General features: G+C 43.3%; 1 protein-coding gene across 1 annotated transcript in view; it reads right to left on the bottom strand.

The window, feature by feature from the left end:
- Positions 1 to 10,921, bottom strand: part of LOC144829057 (uncharacterized) — a 419,215-nt gene extending 408,294 nt beyond the window's left edge. The window contains exon 1 of the mRNA XM_078687804.1: positions 10,682 to 10,921. Within this exon, the coding sequence (XP_078543930.1) occupies positions 10,682 to 10,787 (106 nt within the window). The 5' untranslated portion in view covers positions 10,788 to 10,921. The remainder of the gene's footprint in view (positions 1 to 10,681) is intronic.
- Positions 10,922 to 12,541: the final 1,620 nt, after the last annotated feature.

The following is a 12,541-nucleotide window of genomic DNA, read 5'->3' as shown; positions in this document are numbered from 1 at the left end:
CACGCCAAGGGTGGTCTAGCAATTTTACTAAAAGAAGATCACTCTTGGTCACAGGAAATAATCAACACAAACACAGAAAATCTTCAATGTCTAAAGGTATCACTTAAAACTCAAACGTCAGCCACACTTGAAAAAATATTGCTTTTTAACATCTATGCACCTCCCAGTAACAACTGTGATTTGCTGTTTGACCGCCTAATGGAGATCATCACTCACATCATCGAAGATCAACTTTATTTGCCATATATTATAATGGGAGACTTGAACGCAAAAATTTCAACCTGCGAAATAAAGAAATGGGCTCTTCTCTTTAAAGAGGAATCTTTGGAAACATCACTCCCTGTACTCCCAAAAGGAACGAAATCAGACAAGAGAGGTCGCGCACTACTATCATTTCTCCCCAGTATTAATGGGACAATATTAAATGGTAATATCCATGGTGATAAACCAGCATCGTACACAAGGCAGGGAAACGGATCTTCCTCTATCCTTGACTATTTTATATGTGGGATCGGAGAAAAAGAACAAATGATTCAGCTTTCGATTATATTCAATGAGGAAAGTGATCATGCTCTTTTATATCTATCAACTCAATGGATTGCACAGTCTACTTTCCAGAACCAGCCAATATTTCATAAAATCAAAATGGAAGTAAACGCAATGAGGCGTCGAATTTATTGGGGGACAGAAAATCTGGACCACCTGAGGCTATTAATCTCCCATACCAATCTGTTGACTACCATATACTCAGTCGATCCTATAAAGAACTTCGATTACATAACAAATAAGCTCAAACATGCTTTACAAAGTAAGTTAGAACACACCATATCAGTAAAAAGCACATGGAGAAGTAAGCATAAAAATTCAAATCAACCAGTCGTAAAACAACTTAATAGGTTGATACGAGCCCAGTATCTGAATTTCTCGTCTACAAATAAAAAGGAAATCAATAGATTAAAGAACCAAATACGACGAGAAAAAACTAACCAGAAAAAACTGAAGCAGGACTCCAATTGGACTGAAATCCAACAAGCAGCTAAACAAAACAACCAGCGCAAATATTGGGCCCTGATTGCAAAAATGACAGGATCCAAAAAAAAGCTGGAAGCAACTCCCGTTTCAGAAGAAGACTGGGAAATTTACCTTCGTGAGCTATATAGACTGAACAAGTCTATTAATAATGGTGAGGCTGAAGTACAAATCTTGGAAACGAATGACACAAAAATCAACAAAACGTCGGTAGTGTCTGTCTCTATGAATATCAGAAAGGCAAGAAGCACGGGTGCATCGGGCCCCGATCAGATACCTATCAAGGTCTATCAAATCGACCATAAAGAGTGGGGACGGTTGCTCTCGCCACTATTTAATTATATACTCGACAGCGGCAAAATGCCAAACTCCTGGAAGGGAAGTATAATTATCCCGATTTACAAAAAAGGAAAAAGAAGTATACCGGGAAATTATAGGCAAATTGCCCTCATGGACGCTGCCGGGAAGATTTTTGCAGCAGAAATTTTGGATAGGCTGAAAACTTGGGCATTTACATTGGGTTTAATTCCTAAGTTTCAGTCTGGATTTCGTCCAAATCACGCAGTGACCGACAATGTAGCAATCTTCCAAACCATTTTAGATAAGTATGTATCAGGGAAAAAGCAATCCATCTATGCAGCGTTCATTGACTACTCGACAGCCTTTGATCGAGTGGATAGACCGACCCTGTGGTCAAAATTAAGAAGAATGGGCATTTCGGAACAGCTATTGCTTTTAATAGTGAATCTACATAGTGACACCTGGTGCCGTGTCCAAATGGGGAGTGATAAGGGTCTATCGAAGATAATACGAACATCAAATGGCCTAAAACAAGGGTGCCTCTTGGCTCCAATTTTATTTTCTTTGTATTTAAGTGACTTACCATCCCAACTACAACAAGGGCTAAGTACTCCGCCAAAGATAGCCACTGAGTATATTCACTCCCTGCTGTACGCGGACGACATAGTCATGTTTGACCTAACTCCCTTTGGACTTCAAAATCTTCTAGACATTTTACATCAGTATTCTAGGAAAAATGTTCTAATTCCAAACATAAGTAAAACCAAAGTGGTTGCCTTTGCAAAACAGAAGAAAAGGGTGAGATACGAATGGAAGTTTGGAGGTGAGAAGCTAGAGCAGGTAAAGGAATATACATATCTGGGCAGAATCTTCTCACAAAATATGAGTAACAACAGTCAAATTAATCACCTAAAAAGGAAAAGTGACCTACATGCTGGGGCTTTGTCTCGTCTAAATTCTGCCACTGGACATAGGCATTTCTCTGCACTAATACAAGTCTACCGAGCTAAGATTCCACCGGTCATGTCTTATGCTTCGGAATACATTCCTCTTAAACAATGGACCTATATGGACTCAATTGAAGGTAAAATAATAAAAAATTTACTGAAAATCTCTACATCTACCCCAGTACAGGCGTTGAGATTGGAATGTACCATCACGAGTGCCTATGCCACAGCCGTAGCTAGTATCATAAGGTGGGCCTATAACCTTCTCCATTCAAAAGAAGGCACTCTACGAAGTTTACTAAAAGTCGAGACATTCAACATCGGTTCTACCCTTCTCACTTTTTCCAAAAATATGCGAGAGGCCTTTCAGCTCGCAAAAGTTAGTGTGGAAATTTTGTCTATGTGGTCTCCAGCACAACTCAAACTTTTTCTAAAAAATTTCACCCCCAAACTGAGTTACGAGATTGACCACTTACATTGTGATAGACTATCCTCGTATAAGAACTATGCAGACTCCCAGGAATATAAGCAAAATCAGTCTTATCTAGATTATACTCTTATACACGGTGCAAGGCGTGCAATTATGATGCTGCGCCTGGGAATACTTCCTGTATTAACTTTTACTTCTTCCTGGAGATCAGACAGTTCAGCTCTTTGTACTCTTTGTCAAGGGGGCAATCAGAATTTGGAACATCTTCTTTTTATATGTCCAAACGCAGAAATAGTAAATGCAAGGTTAACATGTCTTACGCCCATTTATCGGTCCTGTAGGATTGTAAACTCAAAGGACTTTTTATCAATATGCAAAAACCCCCCAAATGAATATGTCTGTTATAGAATTTTTAAGTTTTTGAAAATTTCATTGAAAATGTATTAAATGAAAATGTATAAAGTATATATTTTATTTTGTGGTCCTCAAAAGAGTACCGTAACAAAAATAAACTTTTTTGACTTTTTTTGACTGCAAGCCAAGCGGCAGGGACAGACGCGGTTCCTGTCGTCAACCACTGCCCTCCGTCGCACACATATCACGCCTGCCTCACCAGTCTGTGGCTTCCGTGGGCAATGGGCCCCCTCTTCCTCGGCTAATGGCGACGGAGGGCCCCCAGAAGGATCAGTGTAGTGAGTTCGGCGAGCGCGTTCCCCATGCAGTGTAGGTGGGTCTCCAAGAGGGTGTGGAGGGGCACTGCACGTACAGTCATATATACCCCGCCGCTCGGGCCCCTCTATCTATGGCGCAGTATGACCTCTTCCGTGACCCCCGTACAGTGAGCCGAGCTGTGGGCCAGATCCCTCCGGGGCGACGGTCTGGAGCCCCTCAAGTGATGGGGACCCCCCCTCTGCAGCACGGCCCCCCAGGTACTCGTATGTGGGCTGCGAGTCTTTTCCGGCAGGGCCCCCAGCCAGTTCTGCACTCGTGGGGTGGGGGGGCCGATGGAAGGGCAGGCGCTCACTCACCGGTGGTCGTCTTTCAGGCGTGTCTCCCGTTGCGCCCGGTCTCCGTCCCAAGCAGTAGCGCGCCTCTCCCGGATAGGATGGATCCGCACGGGTAGGCCAGGCACTCGACCCAAGGGGGGGGGGATCCTCCCCAGTGACTCCCGGGCCACGCCGCCTCTTGTCTCCCCCGGGGTCGGAGGGTTTCGCGCTCCGCTCCGCAGCGGCTCCTCCCGCAGTCCACATGTTGCCGTCGCAGGCCTCCTTCCCAGCGTCAGTCCAGCCGCGTCTCCGCCGGCCGTCGCCGTCACCGGCCCCCGTCGCGCCTCAGAGAGGTGCTCACCGGGGACAGGGGCAGAGCGCAGGATGTTCGATCCCTCCTCAGCCGATCGTACCTCTCCTCCGGTCCCGATGTCGCAGGAGCCCCGCAGGCAACAGTCCTCAAGGCCGGGGTGGAGTCAAAGCCGGGCCGATGAAGTGCGCCCGGTCGCCATCTTGGGGGAGCCATCTTGCTCCGGCGTTCTTCCCTCCGCGGCCGACTACCGCCTGTAGTCGCTCAGAAATGTCCGGAATGTCGGGAGCAGAGGTGTCGGGGCTAGCCCAGACTACAGTTTAGAGTTATTTGGGAAGATTAGGCAGGATTAGATCGTCGGATACATACAGCACACCAGGAGCCGAGGCACGTCCTACTCCTCCATGCTGCTGGCCACGCCCCCCATTCAGCGGTTTCTTGAGTCAAATTTTTAACTTGCAGTTAAAAAAAGGTAATGCTCATTTTGGGACCCCCCTTCTTTACTTTTTACCTCCCTGCCCAGGTCCATAAGAAACAGATATGCCGAACCTAAGTCAGATTTACGTTTTTGGGAAAAGTTTTATACAAATTTGTCAAACAGCAAAAAGCTTCATTTGGTGCACATGCTGTAACTCCTAATTATTCTGTTACCATTGCAGAAATAGATTCACCGAAATCCACTGGCCCAGATAATGTGCAATATTGTCCTATAGTAATATCTCTGGGTTCCGATGACCGTGTTAAACCGCTCAGCCTTCAGCCTTGTGTGTTATAATGTTACCTTAACCCCTCCAAGGCAAAATTGAAGCAATGTCCTTCCACTGAGCATTCTCTTGCAACTCCTGATAAAAAGGGTGTCCCCTATGGCCCAAGGAAATAAAGGTGATGATAGAAAACACATTGTTGGGAATGGATAACTTCATTTTTATGGCCAGACCTGCCTAGCACCTAAGGAAACCTATCCATGCCAGACATTTCTGAGAACAACAGACCCCTTGAAGTTCAGGGTGATGTAGCTTGTATTGAGCCCAGCATTGTTTCCTCCTCAGAATAACAAGGAAAATCACACTTTATACAAAAAAAGCAAACTTTACTCTCAGAGCAATGGCTGCTGTATTTTTGGCCTGCCATCCCCAGCATGGAGAGAATCTACATTCGAAAAGTGCAACACACGGGTAAGAAAAGGGCTTCTAAGTTTGTTTTCAAAAAGCATTTTTGGGGCTGTGAATTTCTGCCATATTTGAGTTCAGGATCAGTCAGATCCCAGTAAAATATATCACACCTCACTCAGCTTTTTAGGCATAGCTTTGAAATTTGTAGGTCATTCAAGGTAAGAAAAGGTCTGAATCCAAGCAAGCCGAGTCACTCTGGAATTCCATTGGTCCCTAGCTTTCAGAAATACTTGAAGTGTTTTTGGTTTCTGGGTGGTCTACAGCAAACATCCCTCATGGAAACAGAAGTCAGAAAATGTGTTGGGACCCACATAAGCCACATAAACCAGGTTTCTGAGAGAGCTTTAGTTTTCAGAACTACCTGAAAATGTTAGGGTCACTGGGTGTCAACTAAGACTGATCGCAAATATTAAGGTAATCTCCGATAGAAACTGAGAAGTAATATGTTTTTAGGTATAGTTTTGATGTTTGTTGTCGAAGATAGGGGGTATGGTGTATCCCACTGCATTAAAACGTCTAATATATCACACACATTGGGGCAGATGTATCAAGATTCAATTTTGCGATTTCTAAAAAGCGATTTTTAAGGAATCGCTATTTAGAAATCTCAAAATGGGAATGTATGTAGAAAATCGCTATCTTTTTGCGATTTCTTGGTCTTCCTCATTTGCGAATTCGCATTTTGCAAATTCGCAATTAAGGAATAATTTCCCATGCATTCCTAAGGGCCAGGAGGCCCATAGGAATGATTGTGAAATAATTCTCAATTTGCGATTCGCAATTTGCTAATCGCAAATTGAGAATAATTTCAAGGGTGCAGGGGTGTCTCAAAGACACCCTGCTGCACCCCTGAAATCGACATGTGTGTGCATATGGCGCACATACATGACCTATGGGCATGTATGTGCGTCACATGCCACCCTCACAAATGCCAAATAGGGCATTTTTAAAAGAAATCGCAAATTACCACCAACTACAAGTTGGTGGTAATTTGCGAATTCTTAACCTAAATTCGCAATTTCAAAATGCTACATACATAGCATTTAGGAAATCGCAAAATTGCGATTCCTTAAATGCTTAAGCAAAATAAGGAATCGCAATTTTTTGCGATTCCTTATTTTGCGATTTTTTGTTTCATGTCAAAATATGCAAAAAGACCGTTTGCGATTCGCAAACGCAGGAATTCTGTGAATTCCGGCCTTTTGCGAATCGCAAACGGCTTGATACATCTGCCCCATTATGTGAATACATGGCTGTGCACTACGCTAACTGAAAAACTTCACAGTAGACACATACTAAACATCTGGGTACAATGCGCCGACCTGCACACCTTATCCTAGCAAACCTAGTAATGGGAGGGTTCAACTTTGAATTTAGAGTCCCCACTCAAAATGAAGCATCAACATTTTTTTTTTTAATGGATGCCTTGAGTTCAACCGGCTAATCAGCATTCTAACGCCGAATGTTAGTCAAAAACTAGAATAAATGTTCAAAATTCAGAGTCGAGATGCTTCAGCAGTCCTAATGGTGTAACTACGAATATAGGTGAATCATTTTTAAATCTCCTTCTTTTTACAAATATGCAACACTGGTCAGTCCACGGGAATTTGACAGACGCTAAGCCAATCTTGGGAACAATACAACTAAATTAATGACAGAACCTATTAGCATCCAGCACCATATCATACCCATGACAAGGGACAACGTGCCCACATAAAGTTCTCGATGCTGAAAAATAGATCCAGACCGGAAACCAGCAGTTAAATGGAACAGGGGCTGGACGGAGAAAAAAATGTGCCTCCATGTTTAGACAAGTTGCTCAGTAGGGAACTAACTGGGTAATGAAATCTCGAGTCAAGGAGTAGGTTTTCACCACGTGTTGCATGTTGATCAAAAGATGCATGCTAGTGGAAACTTCTCTTAATCTTTGAATGCAATAAGTGTTTTTAATCATTTGTTAACTGATTAGCTATATTTCTTGACTTAACGTGGGCACATTTCCATCCTCTATTTTGTCGTCAGAGCGCATTTAACAGATGCTTTGCTAAAGAGCTGATATGTAAAATGAGGTCGCTAGATGCTATAACATCCTCTCGAAGTTTGTGTGCAAATAAATGACTTATTAAATAATATTTATGTATTGTAGCGTTATCGTTATTATTTCAAGAACTACGCAAACTGAAGCACTGGTGCTGTAAACCACTGTCTGAGAGGAACAAGGCAAACACCAAAGGACTCGAGAATGGCTGCCAGACCTCTGTCAAAAAGCAAACAATGCCTAGTTCAGTAAACACTGCAAAAAAAAGCACCATTTCAATCAAGGGTAAACTTTAACTTTTACAAGGAACTGAAATGACCAACCGAGACCCACACTGTGCAAGAAAAACATACTTACAAATCCAGGATTACATTTTATACAATCCTGAGCCACCATCGTTCCTTTCTCTCTTCCTTCGGGTCCATGTTTTTTATAAACTCTTTCAGGTAAGTAGAGTCGGGCATAGTCCAAGAAACAGGAAGTATCATACCTTGCAAGGGGGCCGTGCCCTGAAGACCCCATGAAAGAAGGCTTGCAGGTGGCATTACACAAGTGAAAACATCGTCCCTCTCAAATAGATTGTTAGCTGCCCACAAAGTTTCCTTTAACCTTTTTGGAGTGAAAAGTCACACCATGTCAAGCCGAAAATTGGCCATTTTGTTCGAATTCCAAGTACTTCCAAGATTACAAAAATCGATTATTGCCAGACTGATCCTACTGACTTAGATTTTTCATATACTAAGGAAAAAAAGTGCAAGGCACAAAAGAAAATGTGATTACCATAATGGGCACATGGAATACAGAGATGGACACCAGGAAACACTGAACAGAAAGAAAACTGGGTGACTGCCAGCTTCAAAACACGTCTAAAGCTCCAAATCTGCAATCATAATTTAAATACAATGCTAATTCTTAAACCCTCTGCCTGTGTTATGTTAGAATTCCACAGCAATACCCCTGCACTCCAAATTAGCAATACTGCAGAGTTCAGTTATGTTATGACATATCATAACCACACCATTCCAAGATTTACTCTGAGGAATAGGGAGGTTCACCAGGATTGTCCAGCATTTTCCAGAGAGCTCCTTGAAAACATACTCAACATTTTATTTCATCCTTGAGCCTGAGTCTGACTTAATACATTGTTCTAGTCCAGGACAGCACTATTGAAGCATGGCATCTGAACTGAGGTTGTGTGTCCACACCACAACGAACAACTGGTATTAAGAGGAATTCTACAGCCTTAACTGAACATCAGGAAAATGAATAATGAAACAAACAGAGTACGCAAAATAGAATAGTGAGCTTCAGAATAGGATGCATCCTGTACACTAACCATCTTGAAGACACCACGCTGTGTCCTTGGTAAAAGAGGTGCGGGTTGAGCATCGGGCTGAGTTTGGAGTGAAGCCCTCTGGCAGTTTAAATAGAGTTTTCAGCTCCTCAGCAATAGACTGTCAAATTCGAGACAAAGAACTAGGAGGGTTATGTACAAGAAAATGTCGGAGGGCAGTGTTATTCCAAAATTGGTAATGTTGCGCTCCGACATTTTTAAAACAATAGGGATGCACCATATTTAGACAAATATGGCATACCCCTGCATTTTCCTTAGTGTTGGTACTAAAAAAAAAGCCTCCCAGCGAAGGCACTCATGCACCATGTTGCAAGGGTGCCTACACAGCAATGATGATTGTTTATGTGCGGTAAGGGACACCTTCCTGCACATAAACAATCTTTAAAGGCGATTTGCAGGTTCTGCAGCACACATAGGCACATATTTACAAGCCCGTAACACCACCGAAGCATCATTTTTTCTGATGGACCATTGGCGTTGCTCCTTACCCCATTTTTTATAAGGTGGCGTTATGCCACTTAACATGGTTTAACGCCGCCTTGTAAATATGCTTCTTTCTGCAGCAGTGTGCTGCAGCAAAGGGGCAGGCAATGGGTGTTGCAGTGGCCGTTCCACCGCAACACCCATTGCTTTTTGATACTGCCCAATTTTTACAAAGATGGGAGTGCGCCAAAAACTGAGAAAAATTTAAACCTGGTCTTAAGATGGCGATACAAGGAGAAATGGATCATTTCTCCTCGTATTTCGCTCTTTCTATGTGTGCTACATTCTGCAGCACACATAGAAACAGCAAATCGTCTTTAAAGATTGTTTATGTGCAGGAATGTGTCTATTTCTGCACATAAACAATCACCCCTGCAGTGTAGGCACCATTGCAACATGGCGCAAGGGTGACTGCGCTGGCGCTAGGTAGCATTATTAGTACCAGCGCTAGGGAAAATGCAGGGGTGCACTGTATTTTTGTAAATACGGTGCATCCCTGCATTTTAAAAATGTCATTGTCAGCGTTACCAATTTTGGAGTAACACCGCGCTCCAATATTTTCTTGTACATATCTCCTTCAGAAAGAGCAAAATACTAGGAGAAATTGTTAATTTGCGGTGGACTTAGAAAAGGATGGATTTTGACAATTTTTTAATGCTTCACCAAACCATATCTGCTACAAGAGTTGTCACCTTAAATACAAAATTAGGAAGCCACTTGTCAATAAGGGGACAGTTGGTAATGTTTATTCGAGCATTGGCGCACCTTTCACTAGCACACTGAAGGGTGGTGAATGATACCCCATACCACATGCATACTCCTGTATTGATAATGGCAACTTAGCCAGCCCTGGACTACTATAGACCTGTAGGCAGATCCACTAGAATTATGTGGCAGGGAAGGACCAAATTATGCAGCATGGTTGACTTAATTGTGCAGCAAGAGTAGGCAAATTATGCGGTTGAATGTGAAATCATTTTTGATGGTGTTGCTTAATTATTTTGTCATTCTACTTATGGTAACACTGTCTGGACAAAGATTTCAGCAAATTGGTACCAGTTTAACAATCAATTACAGCAATAAACAACTGAAAGATGACCAGTCAACTCTTCTCGAATGGCCTTCCACTGCGCAGGAACGCGCATCACCACGATTTTATCAACTTTTGATCGGCTTGAGCTAGATTTATTTTCTTTGTTAAAATCTGCAGATTATGCAGCAGATGACAGATTAAGTGGCAAATGCGGCAACCCCATAAATATTCAGAAAAATGCCAGGGCTGCAGAATCGCATATTTCCAGGGGCCCTGCCTATAGGTTATTAAACTGACGACATCGTTTTGTTTTCACTGTTCAAGTGTATTGTATCCCTGTATGATTATAAACTGTATGACCTGCATTGTTCTAAAAAGAATTCCAATAAAAACATTTTCAAATAAATAAATAAACTGATAACGACAGTGTGGAACTTAGTACAAGGTCCCTGTTCCTCCAGTTGATAATTTCTTGCTTCTGCTGCAGCGCAGCCCACTCACATTTCCTATAGTATCACTCTCCCATCAATCACCGCTGCACTGAGCTAAACCAACATTGAGCTGCTCTGCCACATATTATTGGAATAAACTCCGCTTACCTTGTGGGGGTTGAGTGGCCGCCAGGACACTGAACATCACAGTGAAAGCAAAGGAAAGCGTGGAGAGAAGTATCATTGTTAGGAGCAATCTGTCGTGACGAGCCATAGTGACACAAACACAACCTGCACAGCTAACACAAGAGGACACAACGAAGGCGTCTTGAAACTACATCCTCGCATCGATAGAGGCGCGGACCAAGTGCTCAAGGGAAGCACAAAGTTTAAGCTCTGTTTCCTGGTAGGTGTAATGCATGTCGGGATCTTATCTGTTGACTTCGCCCTCCGTTGCTATCTAGACGGGGACATGTTGCTGTGCTGCTCTAGTATTTATTACAACGACTTTTGCTGTGTTAATGACTGAAAACAATGATTTTATTGTGGACAATGTGAATATGAACTTGAAATGTATTCCTTTAGTTCAGGCTAACAAACTTGGGAAATCTCTGCTTGCTTCTTGACAGATAAGATTCAGAGTGCCAATCACTTAATCACTTTACAGAGGAAAACGATTATTTAACGAAATTGGAATGTTTTACCTTTGTTGAGGGTTGCATCATTAAATGAAAGACACACACACACACACTTTGTTTAAATACATTTTTTAAATGGAGATACGGTGTTAAGGTTCATAAGTACGTTTACACTGCCTGCACCAATAAAAAAAAGTTATGAAATTACCTAGTTGAGGTGCTACCTTAATCTCGTGTCCAACCCCTCCTTAGTAAATCAACCTTAACTCCCACCCCAGCAGACAATATTTGGTAACTCAAAGTAAAGAAAAACACACTGCACAATATAGAACATTATTACTCACATCAGGGACCAATTTCCCACCATCATACAATCTTTCAGTCAGCCCACCCTAATTCATATGCTCATTCATCAAACAACACAGGACAACACAACCACTATCATGCAACTTTTATTACAACATCATATATGACCGTAGAAGCACTTTATATTTGTATACAAACACCAGTTTATGATCATAAAACCCCCACCACACAAAAACAGAGCTACATTTATAGGTCGAGTGCATGCACTGCCATAGCCAATAAGAAATGGACATTGAGCAACCCCTGTCGTCAGGCAGCATTACTCTCCAGCACACATTCCTACACACAAAGTGTGATGATGACTTACCACCGTTCTTCTGAAGGTCGGGGACTAAAAGAGTCCTGGGTCTACTTGTTCAGGAGAATGTGCGGTTGAGCTCAACTTTCGACAGATTTGGTGTGTGCAGGAGTAAATGTAAAGCGGTCAGTCATATCAGATGGGCGACAGTGCCCAGCATCACATAATTTTTCCTGCCTGAACCATTATAGCTTAATTATTTTACATGTAGGAAACAATCTGTAAAATAAATACTCGTGTGAGGAGTTTCCCTTGTCTTCTGGCCTGAGTCACGCTACAGGAGTAGCTCGCCTTGAATTTGTTTCCAGGACCTTTGCCATCGTGAGGAGGGAGGCGTGAGGCCGCAGAGGAGGTGAGAGGCGCGGCCCCGGGACTGCGAGGAACAGCCTTCATCATCTACAGCTGTGTCCTCTTCCCGGGGGCGCCGCGCCCCCTCCCAGTGCCCGCCCCCATCTGAGAGCTCTTTACTCCTCGCGGCCCCCGCTTCGCGGGAGCCGCTCGTGTGAGGAGTTTCCCTTGTCTTCTGGCCTGACACGCTACAGGAGTAGCTCGCCTTGAATTTGTTTCCAGGACCTTTGCCATCGTGAGGAGGGAGGCTTGAGGCCGCAGAGGAGGTGAGAGGCGCGGCCCCGGGACTGCGAGGAACAGCCTTCATCATCTACAGCTGTGTCCTCTTCCCGGGGGAGCCGCGCCCCCTCCCAGTGCCCGCCCCCATCTGAGAGCTCT

Source organism: Lissotriton helveticus, chromosome 4_1 (genome assembly GCF_964261635.1).
Source record: "Lissotriton helveticus chromosome 4_1, aLisHel1.1, whole genome shotgun sequence".
NCBI lineage: Eukaryota > Metazoa > Chordata > Amphibia > Caudata > Salamandridae > Lissotriton > Lissotriton helveticus.
This window is presented reverse-complemented; position numbering and strand designations above follow the sequence as displayed.